At 37.8% G+C, this 25,854-nt stretch overlaps 1 protein-coding gene and 1 non-coding gene across 2 annotated transcripts in view; one reads left to right on the top strand and one right to left on the bottom strand.

The window, feature by feature from the left end:
* Nucleotides 1-25,854, bottom strand: part of LOC137390791 (myosin light chain kinase, smooth muscle-like) — a 57,632-nt gene that overhangs the window by 13,601 nt on the left and 18,177 nt on the right. Inside the window, exons 9-25 of the mRNA XM_068077108.1 lie at nucleotides 25,607-25,650; nucleotides 25,128-25,262; nucleotides 18,346-18,441; nucleotides 17,750-17,970; nucleotides 16,719-16,835; nucleotides 15,598-15,726; nucleotides 13,697-13,874; nucleotides 12,539-12,708; nucleotides 10,751-10,910; nucleotides 10,316-10,467; nucleotides 9,780-9,928; nucleotides 8,869-9,320; nucleotides 7,672-7,866; nucleotides 5,805-6,005; nucleotides 5,381-5,574; nucleotides 697-869; nucleotides 198-360 (exon numbers count right to left, since the gene is read on the bottom strand). Coding sequence (XP_067933209.1) covers nucleotides 198-360; nucleotides 697-869; nucleotides 5,381-5,574; nucleotides 5,805-6,005; nucleotides 7,672-7,866; nucleotides 8,869-9,320; nucleotides 9,780-9,928; nucleotides 10,316-10,467; nucleotides 10,751-10,910; nucleotides 12,539-12,708; nucleotides 13,697-13,874; nucleotides 15,598-15,726; nucleotides 16,719-16,835; nucleotides 17,750-17,970; nucleotides 18,346-18,441; nucleotides 25,128-25,262; nucleotides 25,607-25,650 — 2,929 coding nt within the window. The remainder of the gene's footprint in view (nucleotides 1-197; nucleotides 361-696; nucleotides 870-5,380; nucleotides 5,575-5,804; nucleotides 6,006-7,671; nucleotides 7,867-8,868; nucleotides 9,321-9,779; nucleotides 9,929-10,315; nucleotides 10,468-10,750; nucleotides 10,911-12,538; nucleotides 12,709-13,696; nucleotides 13,875-15,597; nucleotides 15,727-16,718; nucleotides 16,836-17,749; nucleotides 17,971-18,345; nucleotides 18,442-25,127; nucleotides 25,263-25,606; nucleotides 25,651-25,854) is intronic.
* Trnas-gcu (transfer RNA serine (anticodon GCU)) lies at nucleotides 4,072-4,153 on the top strand. Its single transcript has one exon. It is a non-coding gene; the product is annotated as a tRNA-Ser (tRNA).

The raw sequence follows: 25,854 nt of genomic DNA, 5'->3' as shown, positions 1-25,854 counted from the left end.
ATGAAGCTTGTTAAGTCTGTATGGGCAGGTGTCAGTTTGTAGCTTGACCCCTTCTCAGATGATTGATTGACAAAAAAAGTGGTAATCATGAAAATAAATTGATAAAAATGCCACAGCTTCAACATTGCGGTAACATCTACATGATATATGCATAATTATGAAGCCAACCTTCTGAGCTAAATGTCAAACTAACTCACTTTGACGTCCGTATTATTGTAGAGCCATTCGACTGTAGCGTTGGGAGTTGCCTCTACTCTGCATTCGAGCACCGCGCACTCCTTCTCACTTACAGTGTTATCTGAGAGAGCCGATGTAAACCTTGGTGGAGTAGCGACCATATTCGAAGAGTTGCTTTGCGATCTGCCGAATCATTGATATGTAATATTAGAACGATATCCACTACCAGTGTTAATGATGTAGCAGCTGTCGCCCACAGGTGTGTCCACAGCTGCCCTGACACTATGATTGTTTCTAAGCTGGTCACGCTTAAAAGCTATAATTACAGCCCAGCAAGCTGGCGAATAGAAAGCTACTCTCTGACACAATTTCAGCTAAAATTTGGCTTGCTTTCAAGTTACAGGGATTTGCATTTCGAGTGATGACAAGAAAGACCAAAACAAAGTAATATCGATATAAAGAGGTATGTACGAGGTAAGTATGAGGTAAGTATGAATGACATTGATAGAGAGACCGTACCTGGATGATTTGCCCGATCGTCCTGTCAAAGTAGAAGGGCTAGCTGTATAGGTAATGGTGCAGCTAGAGGAAACTTCTCCGTGCTGGTTGCTAGCGGTTACTGTATAAACACCTTTGTCTATGCTCAAGCACTCCTCTATTTTATAGGTGAATATGTCGCCAGAAGCAGTGGTCTGTGGGAAAATAATCATTTATTTCTCACCGCAGCCAGAAATCAGGCACTCTAGAAGAAGCCGGTATATCAACCACAAAAACATCTTAACATACTGATCGTAGAAAGATAACCAATAATATAAGAATCTAACCAATGATGTTGAGGTAGTGTGTGGTCTAATAACTGTTGGTTTACCTAAAAATGATGACTCCATTTTAGGTTTAATAGGCTGATGGTTTTGAGCTAATTACCAGACCTGTCAGTGAATATAAATTATCAGACTTGTCAATCTGTATTATTCAAATGCTGAAGGCTTGCTACATGTATGTATGAATGGGGGTGTAAAAACACCAGCAATCAACAACTAAATATCTGATTGTTGTTTCACAGTTTTCTATATTTTTAAGGATGATTTTACACAGAATTGTATTTTTCTATCATTTGAAATTGTTTTTGATGTTTGAGGTGATCTGACTGCCAGGATGTATCAAGATTAAAATCAACAAAACTTGGTCACAGTTAAAATGCTCAGAAGAAAAATCTGTGCGAAATTATATCCCTAGTTGCTATAGTTGATACCATTGCAAGTTGCAGCGTTACGCGTCTCTATTCTGTCAGTCTCTTTGCAACTATAAACATCATAATCACACTTTTGATTAATCTGAGTGTTTTAACAGCGATCAGGTTTTCTCAATTTTAATCTTGAAACCTCTGGCAATCAGATCATCTCAAACACCAAAAACAGTTTCAAATGATAGAAAAATACAATTTTGTGTAAAATCATTTCAAAAAAAGTTTAAAAACATCCGGTAGTCAGACTGCCGCAAACCAAAAACAATCACAAATAATAAAAATTACTGATACTTTCTGATAAAATCTACTAAAATTTTGTGTAAGTTCATCATTAAAATTAGTGAATTAGTTCAAAGTTTTTAAAGATTTTAATTTAAAGCGAATTAAATTAACATACATTTAATCTGTATGTGTACCTCATGGCAACCTTTGCTTAATTTTCATCCAAAACCTCTAAAGGTTGTTTAAAACCCTAATTAATGATCATTTCAAATCAACTGTTCCAAACAGAAGCCGACGCAGTAGCATTGCAGCTAGTCGAGGCAAAGGTTTACCTCGACCAGCTGCAGTGCTACTGCGTATGTGGGTCTCGTCATACCTTAACGAGTAGGAACTAAGCTTTCATTTATTTTGTTTAACTTAATCAATATTATAACTATATTTTTATTGCTTTATTTTTATTACTAATTGATGAAATGAAATACACAAAAATACACACACCAGGACATCAGAAGCAGAAATCTTGTAATCTCAATAACATTACATTGTTACCAAACTGAATCGTATGCATATTGTTGGAGGTCTTCAAATCCCGGCATCTAAACCAGCATAGCAAAGGTGTCAAATCAGCCACGGAACATGACTGGAGTAGGTACAGTGCACTCCAGGGTTATGATTACCCTGTGTATTATGATTACCTTACAACGTGGAACATAGTTTCTTCAACCCCGCCATGTGACATTTTTTTCGCCATACGACATCAACAAACATTTTTGGCAAAATTCAAATTTGGCAGTCAGTGTGCTGAATACGTTGGAATAATGAAGATGCTAGTATGCTATTCATAGTTTTTTTGACGCCATCACCCTGTTTGCACATACGCTCGTCCACGAAAAAGCCGCCATCTTTGTAGAAAACAATTGTCATTCTCTTGATTAATAGTAATTTTCGGTGTTGTTTTGATACTAAAATAAAAAATTTGCAAACAAAAGCATTCTTTGTAATCATTAATTATAGAAGCTTCATGTTTTTAACGATAAAAGTTGTCCATAAAGATGGCAGACAATGATAGAATGACGTTACGAAAAAATGAAGGAATCATTAAAATCCCTCCCGCAGCGCCTGAAAGAGGTATGATGCTCACTCACTATCAATTCAATGTGATTCGTTATAAGAACACAAAACTGGAAAAAGGTAGGTTATAAAATTTTAGACAATGACAAAATTACAGTTTAGTAAAACACACACTAAAACTTAGCTCTAAATATGTGTTTAGTAATCTTAATTAGTTTAAGTCAAGTTCAGCGTTATGTTCTCCGTCTGTCCCGAAATTAAGAACTCTCTACGGTACGTACTGCACATGGCCCGTAATAGTATTACATTTTATTGCAGGTCATAACCACTAAATACACTAAAGTTACTGTAGGTAACTATAGTTACTAAGGTTAATATACTTTTTTGTTACTAATTTTTAATATGTACAGCAGGTATATAAAATTTTGATATACTTACTAGAGTGTCTGCATTAGATAATTACTATGGGATTCTATACCCGCTACACGTTACCAAAACTGAAACGAGTTAATGTCGTATGGCGAAAGTCCACTGTAAGAGAGGAAGTGCATCTTAGGAGAAGGACCATCATAAAGGGTATTGACGTAATCGTTATCTATAATAATGCAGCCTAAGCATAGTGAGCCTTCAGAGATATCCGTAGACATCAATTGCTTTCTTGTTTGACAGCGCATGAGAGAGAAGACCGGAGTAAAATGGAATGAAAAAGAAAATTAGAGCATACATCTGTCTACACCTGCAATAGTTCAAAGAAGTACTCCCCAAGTCTCACCAACTCGATTCACCAACTCAAGTACGTCTAGTAGTAACTCGGTAAGCATCATCAACATCTAGATACAGTGCCAGACTTTCTGACTAGCTTAGCTGAGTCTCCCAAGCATGATAATAATATTTGATGGAGTGGTAGTACTGTTCCATCAATTTATAGTCAAGTAGTTGCTGTAAAACTATTTAGTAAGCTCTAAATATTTCAGGCCAATTATAGTGCACAATATTTTAAAATAGCCCAGAATTCTACTATGCGCAGTAAATGCTACCCTTAATCTAGCAATACTTGCCGACTAGAGTCTGATTCTGTGTATAACCGATTTTAGCGGTGTGCAAAGACTATGCACCTAGAAAGCAATATCAGATGCTTTGTAATGGCAAATGTCTGATCAGTAAGGCTGGGCAACGGTCGGCATACTGTGTATGCATCATCTTATCTCACCATCCTACTGTCTCACCTGCGTATCACCTTATTGCCCGCCCGTAAGATACTACTCAGTCAAAACCGTCATGTCAGACTGCGCACCGTTTCTTTCTTAACGGATATTGAGCAATACATCAGAATGTTTCAAATTGATAATCATGTTGACGAGGTGGCCGAGTGGTTAAGGCGATGGACTGCTAATCCATTTCCCTCTGGGAGCGTGGGTTCGAATCCCATCCTCGTCGTACGTTTTATTTTTGCTAATCTGACCAAATACAGTCAAACATGGATAACTCGAACTTCAAGGACCCGAGCAAAAGTGTTCGAATTATCAGAGCATTCAAGTTATCAGAGCACTGTCACAAGTCCATATATTTACTTATTTATTAGTAGATACATGTACATATGCAAACTATAATATAAATCAAAAGCACAAATGGCTTGTTTCAAATTAAATGCTTCTAATGTAAAGTTTAAAACGTTTTCATGAAAAAGTATAGAGATTTTTCTATCACTTGAGATTGGTTTGTTGTTTGAGGTGATGTTATTGCCAGGACGTTTTTCAGATTGACATTGGCAAAACTTGATCGTTGTTGAAATGCTCAAAAGAAAAGACATTTTTTTCTTTTGGGGTTTTACCCACGATCAATTTTGCCGTTTTTTCTTGAGGTTTATGCAGATTACCTTACTTTACCTGGGATTCGTTAAGAGCAACACTCCGAGGCAGTTCAATTAGAAGTTTTACGAGGTTTTACGGTACATTCTATATCACTCACGCTTTTTTAATAGATACTTATTGAATGTACACACGTATTCTGTGTTTAGGTCAAACGATGAATAGTTTTTTGTAGCTCAGACAACGTATACGTTTAATTACAACATTTTTTAAGACGTTTTAAACATTCAACATTCCGACGTTGATTCAACACGGAATCAACGTCGGAAAACTATTCGTCACGGGCTAGCCGTGTCACGCACTCAAGGATTTTCGCCACGCACATACAAAACAACATGCGATTTTTGTTTTGTATGTGCGTGGCGAAAATCCTTGCGCGCGTGACCCGGCTAGCCCGTGCTATTCATCGTATCGCAGTATAAATCAAATTTCACCAAACTTTTAGAAAAGTCGTTGACAAAAATATTTTGCCGATGGTGGTAATAACGACGCTTATGAATTACGAAAAGATGAAGTTTACCTCTATGGCTTTGAATAAAGTGATTTTCCAAAGCGATAACAACCGTTTCGGTAGCCGTTGGGCAAAAAAACAATTCGAATTAACAGTGTTGAGTTCGAGTTATCTATAGCAATTTATCATTACGTGGGAACGGACCAAAGGAAATGTTCGAATTAACCATGTGTTCGAGCTATCCGTGGACGAGTTATCCATGTTTGACTGTATACAAACTTTGCATTTTTTTAATTGATCATGTTCATCTCACATCCAATTCTATAAAAAAACAGAGATGCTTACCGTGAATCTGGAACCTTTACGAGCTCTTCTATCATTTTTTGTCCAAGTAACATCTTCAGGGGCTACATTGCTAATCCTGCACACAAGCTCTACGACACTATCGTCTGTAATTGTTATGGCTTCATCCAAAGGTTTCTCAATTCTGGGTTTTAAATCAAGAGGTTTGGCTGTCTCAGAAATGACAGCAGGGCTTTCTGTAACAATTGAAATTACAAACAAGCTATTTACTGTCAGCATCGACACAATGACTCGTACATTATAAACACAGTACCTAGACAGCAACAAGACATTTCTAGCGGAAACCCCTCTATCTTGCAGCCGGTAGTTTCAACAATGATTGTTTTTAGCCACAAGCATAAGACCAAACAAAAAACAAGTATGACATTTGGGAATGCATGCAGAAGCGAGACGAGTAAGAACAGACCTAGCACAAGTAATTCACACGCCGTGTCAGCTTCTCCAAAGTCATTGTACGCCTCACAGATGTAGGTGCCAGTGTCATCAGGGAACGCTGCTGTTATAATGAGACGATGGACATGGCCATCAGACACCTGAACATAATCGGGGTCATCTGATTCCAGCTCGTCTGCATTGTGTACCCACACAATGTCAATGGGCAGTGAACCTGTATTCCATTAAGAGTTATTTGGTATGGTCAGTGATTATCGCTGATAAAGAGATGTCATTTGTCTATACCCTATAGTAATGCTGCTCATAAAATCCTCTCCACAAACCCCAGTTAGCTGCGTTTATATAAACTCAGCACTAATGTTTCATCAATGCATTTCATACGTAAAAAGGTTTATAAGTAACTTCATTGGTTTAGATATTTTTTCTGTTGTTCTAGAACTTTCTAGAGACACTTTAGTCTTTTTGAAAAAGCAAATAAGAAATTTGTCGAACTTATTAAAAATATACCAGCTTATTGGCAAGTCTAATGTGTATTAGTGACATGTCTGGCAGGTGTTTCTGGCAATGATAGCGGGTGTCAATAAGAGGCATGTGTAAAAGTTCATGAGTCGTCACGACATGGTTTTTCCAAAAAAGGAAGCAATATTTCTAAACACAATTGTAGGAGTTATGCTTGTGTTTGTCATTAAAATGACCGGCTTTTTAGAGTAGCTGAACTGAAAAGTTGGCACTGTCCAATTCTCTGTCCTTTCCTTGGCAGTAATTCTCTATTCCTCTCAAAGTGGCTGGCTACGAGCTGGCTTAGTTCTTACCATAGTTTGTCTGGCTTGGAACAGCCCCCAACCCTGCTACTGACTAACCAAGCAGTCTCACAAGCTATACAGGTTTGTGTTCATGAAATTCTCTTGCTATGGGTCAAGGCGAGGTACAGCAACATTGATAAACATCCATAATGATACTGGATGCTACACGTGCAGAACACGGTCGGTGGTGCAATAATGCTATGAAAGAGTAATGACAAGGGAGACAGTTATGACAAGCTTTATAAGAAACATGCAATAAACATACAGAGCACATACTGATAGACAAACATGAGCACATTTTTTTAATAATTTTCATATTTGAATAAAATGCCTTCTACTGGCAATTATAATTGTAATACAGAAATACAAGGACTGCATATGCAGTATATTTATAAACATTTTAGTTTAACCCTGAATGAGTCAAACTACCCCATCTACGAGTTCAGGCAAAGTATTCATCTACTAATTTACAGTATAAACAGGCTAGTCGGCTCTCAGAGTCATACTTCTCCCTATTCTCAAGGCAGTTTAATTAATTACCTAATTTATAGATAGGTATTACTAGCTGCAAGAAACTGCCGGGTGCTGAGACAAGCAAATCGATTCTAATCAACATATTAACTAGATTTTTTCTAGACTCAATTTTTTAAATTGCTAAAGCTAAAAATTCTCTGGTCAGATCTCAGGCTATATCCTAAATACCCTATCAAAATTGAATTCTTGATTGAATGTAATCTGATAGCCTGTGAGAAAGACACTCAGCATTTTTTAAGCTAGGTCTACAGACTTTTGACTGATGTAACGCAGGAGTAATTGTGGTTGGATGCTCTTCCTAACACCACCGATGGTCCTTGCAGCGACCTTGACTACCGACCCTATTGATTATCAGCCAGCAACCTAACCTCTGAACCACGGCTGCTCGTAATGCTACCAAATATCAAGTTCTATCAAAATATGTCATGCTCTTGTGCTACCAAAATCCCTGACCTCATTATCAAACTCAAGTTTGTTGCTCTGTCACCCCGACCACGAATGCTTCTCACTAAAGTAGGTCAGGCGTGTCTGCTGTCTACTTACCAGAGGTCTCCATCACCAACTCAGTAGGTGAGCCGAGGTGCGCAGTTACATCAGTGAGCTCACGGGCTATTGTGGGAGGGGCAGTGTTGGAATAAGAGTCTTCAGTGGTGGGTAGCGTGGTGGAGGTGGTCGGAGAGAGCTGACTGCACTCTATAATAAGTGACTCCCCTTCCTCTACCTCCGCATTGCTCAGCTCTACAATAGGTAACATTTGTTACTATTAGAGCTCACGAGATACGCAGCTATTCCTAGGCCAGTCAGCTTTTCGGCATCTGGTTACTCATATACCAAAGAATTTTTACAATTTTATCACTTGAACACAGCTAACTCAACTGAAACTAAATTCTTTAAACAAGATATCAGTGAGCATTTGTTATTTTTTAATTTACTCTTCATGTGGCGATTACATGGATGCACAAAATTAGCGGATTTTTTTGCAAGCAAGTGAGTCACAGGAGTACATTCACTCCATGTCACTCTGCTGACATCACTTCTACTGAGTCTCTCAGCTCTAGAGATAACTGCAGGCTGCCAATTTGCAAAACACACTGCCTGGTCAGCCAAGAGCAACGCGTGAAAATACTGATTATTTACTGTAGGTACCTACTCTCTATTGTCTACTTTTACTGGTTTGGAGTTCAGTAAAAAAAGGTCATCATGCTAAAGCGAGTGTGTTTTTACCAGACTTCAGTTTAGAGATTAGCAGAAAATAGAGCAGTTCTGGAAGACAACCTTAGAAATAGATATCACAATATCCATGATACAGCCTGCTACTAATCTAAATGGTTGAAATACTTATAAGTGATTAGACGATTTGGTAACAATTTGACAAAGGCGGAAGGCACCTTATGACAAAATCTATAACTTTGCTACAGAAGCAAGTTGACAGCTGAAACCACATTAGAATTAGTTCTACTCTTAATGGCTCCTTAAAACTATGACCAAAAGTGTAGTATTCATAGAATAGACATCATCATTATATTTTGCATATCGCTCAAAAGGAGCTGGTGTTAAAAATAATTGTAACTAGTCCTTGCAGCAAACTTGATCTCTCTCTCTTTCATCCTATCACGGCAAGTACGCAAGCATGAGGATACAAATACCAGTGTCTGAATGCTGAGCAAGTCAACTCTACAGCTACTACAAAGTCTATGATCGAGAAGAGCTAGTGTTAACAGTTACGTAACAATGACAGACCTTTGACAAACTTGGGGGAAGATGACTTTCGAGTTTTCTTAAGTTCTCCTTCTTGTTTTCCTTCTTGAGCCTTTTGCATGGTGTTGCAGCGGAGGGTGAGACTGTCTCCTTCCTCGGCTTCTTGATCACTCAGCGATTTAATAAATGATGGTTTGCACTGGGGTGTCGAAACATCTTTTGCATTCTGACATACGATTGTTAGACTGTCGCCTTCTTCCGCTTCCTGGTCACTCAGTGATTTAACAAATGCTGGCTTGTGGTGCGGTGTCGGTATATCTGTTGCATTCCGACTTGCGATAGTTAAACTGTCATCTTCTTCAGTTTCACGGCTGCTCCATTGTTTTGTGAACTTTGGTTTGTGGGCAGGAAACTGAGTATAGTCAGTACTCTGGCACGAAATAGTTAAACTGTCGCCCTCTTCCACTTGATCGTCTTTCAAAGTTTTTATGAACCTGTACCGATAATAAATTTAGCTGATACATATTCCATATAAGAGATGAGAGGTTAAAAGCGTGTGGTTCCAACAAATCTCTATTCATGTTAGCCCAAAGGTCTACAGATCCGAAGTGTTAAGTTGGCAAAATGAACAATTTACGATCGGATGCCCTTGTCACCACAGGTAGGATTTCAGAAAACCGAACACTAACCTGTTGTTCATGAGTCCCTGATCTAGACCACTAGGCGGTGAATCATATCAGGAATGCCTTCATTTTTAGCACATCTAGTTTTCAAGTTATCATATGCCATATATTTTAAATCAAAGTTTTTAAAAAAAGATTTCAATGCCAATTAAACTATTCACTAAAATATGCCATATCATCTTGTCAGATAATCTTAGCACTAAATAAACAGAAACCTACAGTATTTCTACAATCCAGGCAGTTATAGAGAAGAAAACTTGACACACTTACACTGGAGATGAAGCATTTTCCATCCGCTTGTTAGTCTGCCGGGAAGAATCAGGAGAGGCCTGTGGTCTATACTCAGTTTTATGTGAAATACTGTGGGAGTGGTCAGTGGGCCCTCTGCATTCTATAGTAACTGAATCTCCCTCCTCAACCTTTGACATACCATAATCTGATAAAGTTGGTTGGTTACTAAGCATGCATTACTCTTTAATATAGTATGTTTATCACTAATAGTGTACAGCACTATGTCCTTCCTATCATATTACCAACTAACTTGTGTATTTGCCGGTTACAGAGTCCTTTTTTAAATCAACAGTGTCTGCTACGTTACCTGCCTGCTTTACAGAATTCAGTAAATAGTAGATCAGCTACTATATTGTGTTACTCTTCTTAAGATATGATAGTCACAGTATTGCAGCAATCCCATTACAGTCTAGTATAGTTGGAATTCACTTCAGTAAAAAGATGAGTGACAGCGGAGAGTGATGTAATAAAGAGAAAATATACAATGCCCCTTAACATGTACATTATGTATGTACCTCGTGATCTTCAAGTTTGCTAAGGAAGGCGGGTGGCAAGTATGGAGGAGATTGCGGTGATGCTTTGATGCCATTGCTTTGGCATTCCAAGGTCAGTGAACTGCCTTCGTCAGCCACTACATCTGATAGCCTTCTGACAAATACTGGAGCACCTGAAAAAATATCATTATTATCGAACTTTGCACAGTAAAAATAAAATCGATTTGTAAAGCAATGTCAAAGCCAAGCATTAGCAAACGGCATACTCCAAACAGCATATTTTCAAGAAAGCATCAAAATATAAATTTTGTATACATACAGTGTATATAATTTTTTATATTTTGGATGCATTAATATACAGTAGCTATTGTAAGACTAACTTGTCAACTAAAGCAAAATCAAAAGCGCTGTCATCATCACATATGATGAAAAAGTGCAAGTCCTTCGTGTGCATACCCGTAGAGGAGCCGTGCTGTGAATTTTTGCACTCAATAGTAAGACTCTGTCCCTCTTCTACCTCTTCATCCTTCAGTTCTTGTACAAATCTTGGTGGTGCTGTTTGGTGGTAATCGTGAGAGCCATGCACTTCTATTGTCAAAGAATCTCCTTCCGTCAGCTAAAAGGATCAATGGCGTGTTAATCGGCTTCACTTGTTTTTCATCAAAATTGTAAAACCTTGAAATCTATAGCAACACTTTTTAATGTTTCAAGTAGATACAATGACAGTTGGTGTTAAAGTAAGCTCATAAACATTTAAAGATTAAATTGGATTTGAATGTTTCACAATCTTCTCTAGTCAGAGAAATTTGACAACTGGGCATTCCTCAAAAATTGTTTCCTACGCAAATGATACTTGTCATGATAGAAAAGCTATTCAAGACAGCAAAGGCTGAAGAAATGTTGTCAGCCACTAAATATCCAGTTAGTTCCTGTTCTGAACTCATAGCATATTCAGCAGACCGACTTATCTGATGACAATTGTAAACAGGTGTTTGGTGGTGGCTGACAAAGCTTTACAGCAAACAGACTCCTTACAAAAGAACATCTTCACCTGAATGAATGATGTCTTTTTGTCTATGAAGAATTCAGTTTATTTTAGATTAAAAACTAATGAGTAATCTTGCATTTTACATTCTTCAAGTAAACAGCTTTTCATAGTAAGTATATGACTAGGATTATTGTGATAAAAGTTTATTCATGTGTTGCCTATGGCGCACCTTAGCAGAGAGCGAGAGACCCAGAACAACCAAAAAGATACTTTCTCACACACAAGCTATAAAGCATAAGGAAGCTTTCACGATTTAACTATTATCAAAGACAAAAGCAAACATATTCAACATAACAACCGACTTATAGTGTGGCATAATTTAGCGTCTGACTTCATATAACAGTATTGTATGCTGCAATCATGGCTTCATCATTTTAAGGCAACTTTTTACACAAAAGTGAACATGTCAAGCTTGATACTTGCACTGTAAGCTTAGTACATACATTGTACGTTTCAGATTCTTTAAATAATCAGGCTATGATGCAATATAGTGGTTCAGATCAACATCTCATATTGTATTTTATTATCAAGAGTTGTCTTTTCATGATAAAAGCTGACTTTCTATAGTGAAGCCATTTTTTTGAGTGCATAATATAATTTTGAAAAAGTGTAGGTCAATCTTTAGGGTAATGCTCTTTGCAAACTTGAATACGCTTGCAGCTGTCTGTGTTGCTAGTCTTTCTCTGAAGAGGGAGCTCTTCTTTGTCTATTTACTACATACTCTACATGTGGAGACAACCTCTAGCATGAGAATTCCATTCAATTATTAACTAGAACAGCTTACAAAGTAATCCAACTCAGGAGTTGAGAGGTTGAGCTTACAATGTAAAAAATCTAAAATAAACAAATTTGTTAAAACACCACCCATGAATTTTTGATTAAAATAGTGAGCCAAATTTTTCATTTAAAAATTAGTTTATTAAATTCAGTATTTGTATTGTTAATACTTTTAGCAACCCTTATAAAGAAAAATAAATTTGCTATTCTGGTATCTAATAAACAGGAGTTTTAGGCTTTACTTGGGCTGAATGATCTGTGCACCTTTTACATGGTTATAAATAGGTATTTTGATTAATGAGAAAAACATGCATGGAAACTAAAATTATTTTGTTCAAACTTTTGCAGAAGATAAAAACAGAGAAGTTGTAGCAAGTTTAAAAAATGAAATTACTTGAGATGTCTAAGGTTAGCTTTACCTCCTGATCAGTAAGTTTCTGTGTGAATTCAGGAGCCCTCGTCTTCATCCCGTGGTCATCCTCTTGTGAAGACTTGCAAAGAATAGTCACTGAGTCTCCCTCTACCACTGTCTCATCTTGCAGAACCGTTACAAACTGCGGTGGGCTGTGCTCCAGCCCCGACTCTTCTCCTACAAGTACATTCACACACTATACTTTTATACTTTAGTTTTTCTACTGCATATACTCACTGTAAGTTTAAAAGATTTTCTATTTTATTATAACTACAATATTATAAACCATAGACAAGTATAACATGAATTGTCTGTCAAGTTCATTATAATCTATGTATCTATTTAGCTTACCATAGATTTGGAGTTCAACTATCAAGATGAAGCTGGTGGGACTACTTAGCAAAAAAATTCAAACCTAAATATAGTATTATTTATTATATAAATCGCAAATATGCATATTGGAGTAACAACTACAGCAACAGGATTGACCAACTAAACCTATACTTGAGCTTAGTAGTGTTAAATCTTCCTTGCCTAATTTTTTGTTTTTGGGTTCATGACACCACATGGCAATATCTTTATATTTATGCCATTTATTTTAGTAATATATTTATTTATTACTTGTGTGAAACATTTTTTCTATACATATATATACTATATATACTTTATATACTTATTATACGGTATATAGTATATAACTATACAGTATATATATTATATATACTGTATGCATATATATAGTAAATATAGTATAAGATCACATATATATATATATATATATATATATATATATATATATATATATATATATATATATATATATATATATATATATATATATATATATATATATATTTGACACAACTGATTATGTATACAGTTATATATAGTATATATAGCATATATATACTATATATGTATTATATATATATAGTATATATAATTGAATATAAATGCAGTTGTGTCAATTATATATACATGTAATGTATATACATGACACAACTGATATAATGGTGAAACCTCTATCAGTATCTCAAGCGTTGTGTGCATATGATCCGTACGTATGATCATTATACAAGCTCTTCATTTCTTTTATCAAACTTTTTTTCTTCCTTGATCTTAGGTACTAATTAAATCACATTTGTTTACAACTTGAAATGCTTACCTTCTGTTCTGCAGACCAAGTCCAAGCTCTGCCCTTCTTCGATTTGACAGTCCTTAAGATTGACTGTGAAAGATGGTGGTGAACACTGACTGCTGTCGTGGCCATTTTGTTGCAACTTTGGGGTCAGCGCGTCCAGCTCGGCCATAATTTCAGTTGCCTCTAAATGAAACTCATCTACCTGAAAAAAGAAAGTTGAAATGACTTGAGTGATGATAGGTATGAATATAGTAATTGTAGGAGAGACTATAAAGATAACAATCGGTATGAACAATGTATAGTAACCTCGAAGAGACACCATTCCTAGAATAATGGTAATTTGAAACAGCTATTCATGTCAGAGGTGTACTGTTATGTCTCGCCTTTAATTTTTTAGATGACTGAAATATTTGTCATAGCCAGTGAATGACAGCATTTAGAAAAGATTGGACTTTGTCAATTTTCAATTTATTTTGTCTATGTTAATGTCTATGGCCATAACCCTCTAGCATAGAGCGACGCTATCATTATATGTATCTATAGCCATGTTGCACATATTAGCTAATAAATACCTGCATACGCCCGGTACATGAGGGTCTATATTACACGCATACGTTACACCATAACTAATGCTTGATTACTACTTGGTCTTGATTAACTGAAGCTTGGTTTTCACTAGCCTGAGATTCTTACTGAGACTTTTTTAGACAAAGTGCTTTTACAGATGCTTAAGGTTTGTTAAAATATCCGGGTTGACACCAAGACGGTTTAACACCTAGAAAATTGATAACTGGTTCATATTCGATGTACATTGCAAATTCATTTGCACAACATAATCTTTATATTGATATTAATCCTTTATTAGCATTAACCCTCGATTAACATCAACCCTTTATTAACATCAACCCTTTATTAACAACAACCCTCTATTAACATCAACCTTTTGTTAACATCAACCCTCTATTAACATTAACCCTTTAATTAACAATAACCCTTTAATAACAAAAACCCTTTATTAACAATAATCTTTGTACTAATCAGCAATTCTCATGTTGATACTACTAGCCTCGACTGACTAAAGACATAAATAGCGACGGTGGCAGTTAGAAACAAAAGAGTGTGTTATTAACATTATTCATTTGAAATCAATTTTAATAGAGAAAAACATATTAGTAAAACCATATGACGACTTAAGTAATATTCGCATAGTCTACCCACTTCCCTTGTCATACACAGCTTTGAGTCCTCAAACATCAATAAATCATTTTTCTATTCTTCGTAGGAGCAGCCATTTTAGCCGCATGGAATGCTTAGCATATTTGACAACCTTGAGTTGCGATAAAATCTATGCAACGGAAAATGCAAAATTTGACTAATTTTGAATTTCTGAATACATAGGTTGTCCTGCGATAGAGTGGGTCTTTTGCAAAAGGCAGCTCATATCATTGTCTTTAGCATTCGGCTGCCGCTAATTTCTGCGGTTTGCAGTGAAATTTTATGAGTCAAACCATATGATGATTAGGGCTCCGTTAATGTACCAGCAACTCAATTAAAAAGGCTTGTTATATGGAGCTGATCTGTTTGGAACCACTCACTGATGTATTAGTGATTTGATATTAACCAGACATCATACACTTCATCGTATGTCTCAGTTTGTAAACTTGATGTTACTACAACCTTCAATTCACTATCTCAACTTCTCTGCAATACTATTAGATTACCAACTTTAAAACACATTTGTGTAACTCACTCAATAGTTCCTGATTTCTGTCTTCTCATTTTTGTTTTGGCTCATAACAAAAATATCATTTTGTTGATGACTACTAATAGCTATGAAAAGCTATACATACACAAAGCCTGATTAACACATTTTTAGTCTCTGCTCTGATAGTTCTAAGATTTGCGTGCATTAATGCCAGTAGTACCTGCTTGCTGATGCTCGCCAGTCTTCTGTTTGAATCCTTCTCTTCAGATTTAGAAGAGCTTCGAAAGGCTTCTCCTAGTTTAGGAGTTTTTCTTAGTCCGGTGCCAATTTTCTTTGCAGTAATTTCAACCTAAAATTTGAGTAAACAAGTAAAGCGAGGTGGGAGGAAGCAACACCTTACTCCTACTGAGTACGCTATGTCACTAGAAGCTATACGCTTGTTTCAAGCTAGACTTTAGCTATCTGGAAAATGCAAATTAGATGGATTATTTTTTCAGTGTATTGATAATGCGTTACTAGCTATAAGGCTATAAAGCAGTCGAATTTCTTTAGTTTTGTTAGAATATGATATGTGTGCACTGCAGCGCATGTGAATTAAGCACCTGCATGCCTTGTCATTTGTGACGGTATGCTATCGGCTGAGAATGATTGCCCTATCTCCCTGAATATCTATTGGTCATGAGCTAATCCTACCAAACTCAGTGACTATATGATCATACTGTACATATACATGTATATGTCTATATACATGTACTAGCTGTGCCACCCGGCGTTGCCCATGTAATAGAAGAGTATTTGGACAGAAAATTGATTTGTATTTAACATATAACAACATTTGCCATTCTAACTTTCAAACTACATATCATGAGAAAAGTTTTTTGTCTTATAAACAACGAGAAGTAGTGAGAGTTTTGCTATTAGCAAGTTTAATAATGTGAGCGAACAGCTTCTCGTGACGTTATGCTATGACCCGCGTAACACGCAAATCAGTTAGGTTTTGCTCTGATATAATGACTTATATTGGCAGGCTAACAATTCGACTTCCGTAGTCTTGACTGGTGAACGGCTTGGTCTGAGATCGAGTCCTCTTCGGTACGGAATATTTATTCCAAGATTTTAAGATCTATAGCCGGATTTTCGACGAACACACGGATACACGGACTTTGAGAACTATATATATAGATATGTATGGATGTTGAGCAAAACTTGCTGTATGGCAGTTGCTAGCAAAAACATGCAAGAACACTACAAGATGCTTGGAACTATTTGCTATATGCCAGTTGTCGGCAGCGTGTAAGTGAGAGTTATATGCAAATTTCCAGTCACATAGTAAGCACATACATCTGCTGAGCAATGAGAGTTTCCTTTGGAGTTGTGGGCCTTGATGCTGTATCGGCCAGAATCCTTCTTTTGTGAGTCTGAAATCTGAAGGACGTGCTTACCCTGTTCTTCATATTGCTAAAATAAGAGTGAAAAGGCTATTAAAGGTGTACGATTCCATTAATTATCCGTATTTCTCTAGTTACGGTCTCAGACCTTCCCTTTTTGTTTATGCAGCAATTTGAACTATAATAAGAGCCGTGATCATCTGTCCATCCTACTGTCTGTCCAAAGCTAAAAATTGGAGGTTTGGAAAAAAGTTTGCATTTTACAGGATTTGAACTCGTATCATATAAAGATATGCATATATATGGATATATAATATATATAAATAATATATTTATGGATATATAAAGGTAAATCTCAAACACGATTGGTATAAACACAAATATAGTAAAACACTTCATTCAATGCAAAAACATGGAAGAACACAACACTACAAATAAAATATAGCTGCAATTAATTGAAGCATATCAAAAATGTGCAAGCAAGCTTCCATTGAGTCCCGACAACATTTGGAGTAAGAGCTCATATAAATTCTGTTTATCAATAATTTAGTGAAAAAATAAAATTTTTACAATAATAAACAAACTATGTACCAATGTATATTTCAATAATTATTGTAAAATTTTATTATGCTTTTGACCCAACTGAATATAAAATCACGAACTAAAATATTTGCATGTGTGGGCCTATGGGAAATTGTCGCACGCAGTTTTACCACAGGTTGTTTGTCACAGGCTATTTGTCATAGAGAAACATTACTTTGGTACAGTTGTCTGTAGAATATTTGTTGTTCTCATGTTCTCATCCCTTTTCTTTTAAGTTTTACATATATTTTATGCTTTTTAGCAGTTTCTTACATTCAACTTTTTAAATATTATAGTTCATTTCCATTATCCATTTCCCTCCCTCTTTGCTATTGATCCTTCCGGTGCTACTTTACAGAACAAACAGATGTGGTAGTAAAATCTACTAAGCTTATAACTTACCTTGATTCGATCACTTTCTAAGAGAGGCTTTCCTTCCTTCAACCAGCTGACAACTGGTGCGGGCTCACCATCAACGCAGCACTGCAGTTTGATGGTGTCGCCTTCCCTTCCGTAGTAGTTGCGAAGTTTTGTCGTGAAAACAGGGAGTGTGGTGCGTCTGGCAGCTGATTTCAGAGGAGTGTTATATGTGGTGGCTCGCCACTTCATGTCTTTAGGAGGCTCTGAATTGACAAATTCAATGAGTAAAATATGTAAAAGAACAGTGAAAATGATAGAGAATGGTTAGTTAGACAGCATTACAAAAATGTCAACTGTAGCAAAGCACTGTAAAAATTATAATTATCGTAGCAGAACATGTGATACACTGCTTAATGCTTCGGTCTCCCGCTATATCTAACATACCTGTTATCCCGTTGTTAACACTTGAGCTCTTTCCTATATCCAACTTACCTGTGATGCTGTTTTTAACACTTGAGCTCTTTCCTATATCCAACTTACCTGTGATGCTGTTGTTAACACTTGAGCTCTTTCCTATATACAACTTACCTGTGATGCTGTTGTTAACACTTGAGCTCTTTGCTATATATCCAACTTACCTTTGATGCTGTTGTTGTTAACACTTGGGCTCTTTGAGTTGGTGGCTGAGCTCAATTTTGAGCTCGCATTGATTTTGTTGAATTTCTCTTTCGGTGCTAAAAAAGAAAGGCGACTACATGGCTGACTATTATCTACACAGCAGTAATATATGCATAGTTCTCAAGCTGCTAATCAACTGCTGCCGCACATGTTTGTTATTATAACTATAATTACATCTACGTGCTGTCTACATTATTCAGAGATAATCTATACTCAAAGCTATTGCAGGAGTGGCAGTAGTGTCGATAGATATGGCTCTGAACAACCTTACATATGCTATTACACAAGACTAACTCATAACTTTGTAAGCATTATGAGTTGTTTAATGCTATAACCAATAGAAGACAACTCTCTTTATGTCACAAGCTGATAGATTATCATGGTCACTCACTCTCAATGAATAAACTATGTAAATAGCGATAAGCAATATTAAAACTAAAAACTACAGGGATAGACTGCCACATAGAAGACTTGGGACTCTTAGAAGAGAAAAGGAGAAGACAAATAACACACACGTGTATTGATCTCTAGAAAGAGAATCATTTGTGAAATGATGGCAGAAGATTGGGACACACAAACTGGCACACTGCCAAAATCAGTCTTAGGGGCAGACGGGGTAACTCCCACTCACGGACAGTTGTAGCCTCATGTAGAGCTGTCTGACCCATTCCAGCATTGAAGTTTTCTCGTATTAGCTTCAGTTTGAGATCAGCATAAAACTCTTTGGGAGTTGTCTGTTTACTAAACTTTTTAGCACAGGAAGCTGACAATTCTGGAACTAATTCATGGCTAGAATCAACCGTCTCAAAGGCTTTTACACCTACACTCTCATCAACTACCTCGCCATTATCCATTACCGTAATATCAGGCGACTTATTTGTGATGGGCTCTAAGACCTGGGCATAGTTGTTTGGAGTTATTTGATCTTGTATGAGCAGAGCTCCGGCTACTTCAGCCATCACATAATTATCATCATCAATAGTCTCAGGCGTAACACTTAACGCTTCGAGAGTGGTTGTGAGACCACAGCTTTTCAGCGACCAAAACAAAATCTCTTCATCAATAAAGCTAAGTTCAGCCAGGCAATTGTTTGTATTTTGAATGGCAGATCTATTTCCAATGTCTTTATCAGTATGTTCACGCAAATGACTGTGTGCATTGGTAGTCTTCAACACTTCAATACTAGCACTCGTAGCTGAGCACGTACTAAAAGCTAAGTCTACTGTCTGAAGATTGGGAGTTATAACTTGCGCATCTTCTGTAGATTCAGATTTTTCCAGATCACTAAAGGTATAGTCTACCCTTGGACTTTCACAATATAAGGAATCGTCAGTTGGGGCACCCTCGTTCTCAACCCTATCAAGAGTTGCCTTCTCTTTATCACAAGCTGTAATAGTCTCAGTACTCGGGATACTTTCACATACTTCTATATTGACCTTGTCATTTGCTCCCCTAATCTGAGAACTCACTTTGTCTGACACTCCTAAAAGTATTTGTTCTTTAGTGCTGTCGCTTTTAAAAAGGCTACTTTGAATGGGCAATGCTGACAATCGTGGTGATTGGTCACCCAAATCAAGACAATCAACAAATAGATTTGTTGAAAGATCTTTCTGCGGAATAGTGTCAGGCAAGTTTTTATCGGTCTTCTGCGGCAAAACAACATCACTCTCTAATTTCTCAGAACAAACAGAATCCGCACGAGAGATTGCTTGCTCCTGCTCTATAGTACTCGATTCACTCGGTGATCTGAGTGTCTCTATGTCAGCCTCAAAGACAAGGCAGATACTTTTTGAAACTTTTGTCTCTATGTCTTTGACGAATAATATTTGACTGGCACCGTTCTCTGCTCCAGAAGTAATACTTGCTCTTTTCGTATCTGCCAACAATTTAAAAGTTTCTTGTTGTATTCCACTGCAGTCATGGTTGAAGCCACTATCGGCAAGTTTGTTGTTCAAAATGTCAATATCCTTTTCGACGCTCAAATTTGCTGCCGATAGCTTGCATAATTCAACATGGCTGCTCGAAGGATGTACCAGATCTTCGTGTGCGTATGAAGTTCTCACATTGTCTTGTGGTTGAGAACACATCTTAAGTAGGCTGAGTTTGTTGGCGGACATGTTGGAAGAAGTTTGACCATTTGTGTGCGGATCCTCACTAATCACAGAGTTTGATTTTATGGCAGACAAAGGAAATGATGTCAAAGTATTGGCAGGCTGCAACTGTTCATGTAAAAGCTTCACCTTCAAGTCAGCATAAAACTCTCTTGGTGTTTGGCCTGTAGTCAGCTGTTGACTATCTACCTCAGGTGAAGCAACTTTGTTTTGATGTAAATCGTCATATTTGCAATCGGGCGGAAGTTTTGTTTGTTTAAACATAGATGACTCAACAGTATTGATGCTTTTCAATTCTTCGTATGACACAGAGACCTGGTGTGAGTGAACCTTATGAATATCCAATGAACATGTCTCTGAAGCTGCTGTGACAGGACGGTTATCTTCATATACCTCACACATGCAAGTTTTCAGGAGAGCCTGAGCAGTCGCTAGCAGAGCCGTTAGGTTCACAGCATTTACTACAGGGTCAGTGCATTTAACCTGCTCACTATCAGAGATATGAACAGTTTCCATGTCAACTTTGTTAGACACAATGGTTAATGTGGTTGCTTGTTGTGTCAAGTCATTTGACGACAATGCGCTATAATCAAGGTGTGTTCTGCGAGTGGGTGTGGCTGTTGGTACAGGACATCTAGGCTGTGAAAGATGAATTTTGCTTTCAACCGTTGTCATGGTTACAAAATATTGGCAAGGAAATGTAGGACTTCTTACAGCTATTAGTGGCCAAGTACATGAAGTTTGTAACTTTGAACTTCCTGAGGCACAAGTATGGTGGCAGGTGGCTGACTGTAGCATGTCCCATGACTGTGTGGTACATACTCTCACCAACTGTTGAGATTTGCTGGCAATTGATTTTTCAATCTTTGGTTCGTATGGGGTCAGTGACCTTGTACTAACCTCTTGGAGGCCATGGACAGCGGTTAGCGAGTCCTGTCCTAAACGTCGTGAACCAACATAGCACACAGTAGATTTTTTGATTGCCTTAGTGACATCTCTGTATATAAGTTGTTGTACCTCTTTTGGAAAACAAATGAAAGGATTTGGCTCAATAAAATGGCATCCTTCAGCACCATTCAGTTCTTGAGCATCCGTATAACATGCTCGTGCCATAGCCGATGCTTGGTCAGAAACTAATGTACAGCTATCTGTGTCAGCTTTCAACGGAGAACAAATTGAGACACCACACTTTCCAACAGAGCAGGACTCAGTAATTACACAGTGCTCTATAAGTGGAGGAAACTCTACAGCAGAATTGAACGGAAACGCGCTAGTAAAATGGTCAATAACTGCAAAGTCTGTTGCATCATAAGACACTTCTGAAAAGGAAGAAGCTCTCTCACTAGAAGTTGTAGAATAAGACTCAGAGCAAGAGTCATCCTCTCTTGCTTTTATTGAATAGGAACACAGGCTAACAGTTGGCTGCATAGCGACAATTGGTGTGTGTCGAGCGCATGAAGCCAACAGTGTTTTAGCGCAGCATACATCAACCTTGTCAATAAACTGTTGAATATTATCAAAGAGTACGCATTCTGACTCCGTGAGAGCACTCGTAATCACAACCTCTGCGCATTCACGCATCACACAAATGTTGACAATGTCATAGGTAATTGGTATATGAGTGTGTTTCATCAGATTGTCATGCAAAATACATTGCGATTTGCCTTCTGATATTTGAGCTGTACAGTAAAGCAGCTCAAAGCAGCGAGATGGAACATTTAATACTAATTCAACATCAATGACTAGCGGAGGGATGAGTGGAGGAATGAGCGCATTGTTATCTCTAGTTACTAAGCCACAGACTTTCTCCCATAGGTGTAAAGTTTCTGTCTCAGTATATGTAATACAAGCTCCTTTATCAATGGCCTTTTCAACAACATTGACATACGATATGTTTGCAGATCCAGCTTTTAGCATCGCTTCCGCTTGCTCTGACTCACCAGGTGCGCATTCTACAGGATCAACCTGCACCATGCTGTCAATGAAAGATTCCCTATGTTTAGACTCTGTAACTGCAAATGACATGTCAAGGAAACCACTATCCGCAAGTGAAGTGTTACATCGGCTAGCGAGGATAGGTTTTTGCCAATCGTTAGTTTTAATCAACTGCATTCTATCGAAGAGCTCACTGTCAGATGCAATGAACAATGACCTCTCCAGAAAAGAATGGTCAATATCCTTAGATATAGTTTGATTATGAGAAGATTTTTGCTTTGAATCTAGAGCTGGACAAGTAATAAGAGTCGGGGAGCTTGTGAGAGGAACCGTTTGAGGGGTCAAAACATCAGCAAACTCTGAGTAACTGGAGAAACCTTCATCCATGCTAATGATATGGTTATGGGCCAGACAAGCACTCGTTTCAACAGGCTGGTCTGACCTGTCAATGGAAACAAACACATCATCTACATCAGCTAATTGAAAATCCTTATTGTTTGCACAAAGATCTTTATTATGTAAATTGTAAATAGCAACAGGTAATTCAAACACAGCCGTCTGAATGTCATAAGTATAGCGTTGTCCTACTACACGCATGATTTCTGGCGATGGAGTTATTTTTACTGGAAAAAAATGGCAGCTCTCTAACGACTTAGCTCTGCAGGTGTGATATTCTTGACTGTCCAACTGTGAAACCAACTGCGTAGAATTGTCGGCATCACTTGTCTGAGAAGTGTGAGGCAGAGAGTCATCAGGAAACGACTCCTGTATTTGAGAGGTTACTCTAGCAGCGATGTCGAAGGGAATTTCTTCATCGCTTTCTTCATTTATTTTGTAAATGTCAAAAGAAGAGCGAACACTATCTCCTCTGCTTAGCGAGGCAAGTCGGAGAACATGGGCAGACGACTCCATCACCTCATCCTCCTTAGACTGCGGATGAACTGCATTATCGGTGGCTCCAGCTGGCAAGGTCACAATAGAGTCAACAGAATCGTTAGAGTTGCGTGCAAAATATTCTAAGAAATTGCTAATCCTGGCGGCGTGGCTTAACTGAGAGACTTCGGAATCAAGTGCTTGAACATGAGAATGATTGAAGTCTTCGACATCGCTCTCGATGGAAGGAGAACGCGTAGAATAGTGAGGACTCGAGGTAGCAGACATATGATCAGCGGACCAATCATAAGCATCGTCGTACTCTGATAGCTCATCGGCTGTGTTAGCAGATATAAATAAATATTCGTCGTGTTCAAAAGATAGAATAGCTTCATCTGCAGTAGTGAATCCATCAGTTGTCTCCCTCATCCTATCAGAATATGAACTTGAATCAGACATAGCGTAATCTGAACAACAATCCTTATTTCTAGTAACCAAATTGTCGGACAACTCTGAAGGGTTACATGAATCAAGGACTGAATGATTATCAAAAGAGGATGTTATTGCCATGTGCTCTGAAGCCAACTCATTCATGCCCCAATCAAAACTTTCATATGAAAGAGAACCCTGATGAGAATCTCTACGAATGACAGTGACAGCAGGAGTGGCTAGGTATTTATCATTCTCAGAGCTTTTGGCACTTTCTACTTTCACAGTAGATTGGTAAAAGCTTTTAGGCATTTGAGTTGTTACCTTTGTTACAGATTGCTCTTCAGCCAGCTTCATTGACTCTCTCTTCTTCTTCTCTTCTAGGCTTACGTAGATAGACTTTGACTGCTTTGTTAATTCCTCTAGTGGTTTTGTGGTAGAAATGTGAACACCAAACTCCATTGGTGGGCTATCATTGCCAGTTGAGTTAAACATTTTGAGCTTGGCGGCTAGACCACCTCCAGAGGCTCGTCGAGGTGCTGCAGATTTTGCGACTTCTGCTGAATCATGAGATTTGTTCGCCCACGCACTGGAGTCAGCTGTTTTACTCATACCGCTGAGCCGTCGCCGTTCCGGCTTTTCAGCTTCTTTTTCTTGTTCACTCGTAGAACAAAATGACTTGCTTAACTGAGCAATTCGTCCAGTTCCTAACTTTGGTTTCTCCCCTTCTGCTATAGCAGACGATTCCTCGCCACTACTAATGTGATCACCTTCTTCATTCATGGTCTTGCTGCAAGCTCTGTCACTTAGTGTACTGAACTCTGTGTATGGTAAAGGTTCACCAGTCACAGAATCCTTAATTTGTGTTTCAGCTACGACTGAGTGCTCAACCTGAAGCAACTGTTCCACTCGACTGGACTGGTAATCCTCTGTTACTTCAGTGTAACCTAGTTCAGCATCATCAATCAACCGTGGAGCAATAGAAGATAGTTCTTTGGCAGAAGGTTTGTTGCTAAGCTGAAGCAATATCTCTGTACATGCAGATAATTCATCCGTAGCAAAATCAGAAGATGTCGAAGATAATGCCCTGTCACCGCCTTCGTAATCGAAACTTTCAAATGAATCAAGTTCTTGCGTTGGAGTTGAAGTTACGATTGAAAAAAACGAACTCGACCTTGATAATATCTGTTCAGAGGAGACAAGGTTTGGACAAGTATTAGAAGCAACTGTCGCACCGCTAGTGTCAAAACTAGACAAAGAATGGAAGCTATCAGAACTACTCAATAAACCAACTAGCGACGTATCGTAAGACCCCTCTAGAGAAGACCTCGGAGAATTATCAGGAGACGAACTTGAAAGACAAGACTCAAACTCAGATACAACAGCTACACTACCTGAACACACTTTGGACACATGTTTTATGCAATTCTCTTGAGAAGAAGTTGATTGGCTCCTCTCGACAGAACCTTCTCGTGAATGGTCACTCTCAAATGATATTGGCTTACATTCTTTTGTGTGACTTTCAATGCCTGTAAATCGTATACAAATAGAGACACAAAAAACGTTAAGCATAACACAATCTAGATAATAGGCTTTGTCTAGGGTTAATCATGCTATTATACCAAGCGCAGTCAATGGTTTAGCTGCTGGCATCAGTAAACAACAGGCTTTACAAAGAGTCTAAAGAGCAGCCATTTGGAACTAAAATGGTAGCCCGCGCTTGAAAGAATGAAACACAGACATGCAACATAATGTATTGCCTTTTTTTAACATTTGTATGAAAAAAATTGGAAAGGACAGAGATAGCTGACAGCTTCGTCTAACATGTAACGGAAGACCAACATACAGCTGTTTAAGCAAAGCTTGCGCTTACCCATGGGCGTGACGGATTGGGTTTGGTTTGGCTCTCTGGCGGATCTACAACCACCAGTAAACAACTGTCGCCTACACAAACCACACAGGATATATCTTCTTAGCAAAGTGGTAGCAGATAGACATTTATAGTAATACTTCAGCCATTGTAAAAAGAAATGAAGAGGTTGTTTACGTCACCCATGGTATTAATTATGCAAGATATTATAAGCCTGGTTAAATATTATAGAACTCGAAAGGGTCAAAACA

Source organism: Watersipora subatra, chromosome 3, assembly GCF_963576615.1.
Source record: "Watersipora subatra chromosome 3, tzWatSuba1.1, whole genome shotgun sequence".
Classification (NCBI taxonomy): Eukaryota; Metazoa; Bryozoa; class Gymnolaemata; order Cheilostomatida; family Watersiporidae; genus Watersipora; species Watersipora subatra.
This window is presented reverse-complemented; position numbering and strand designations above follow the sequence as displayed.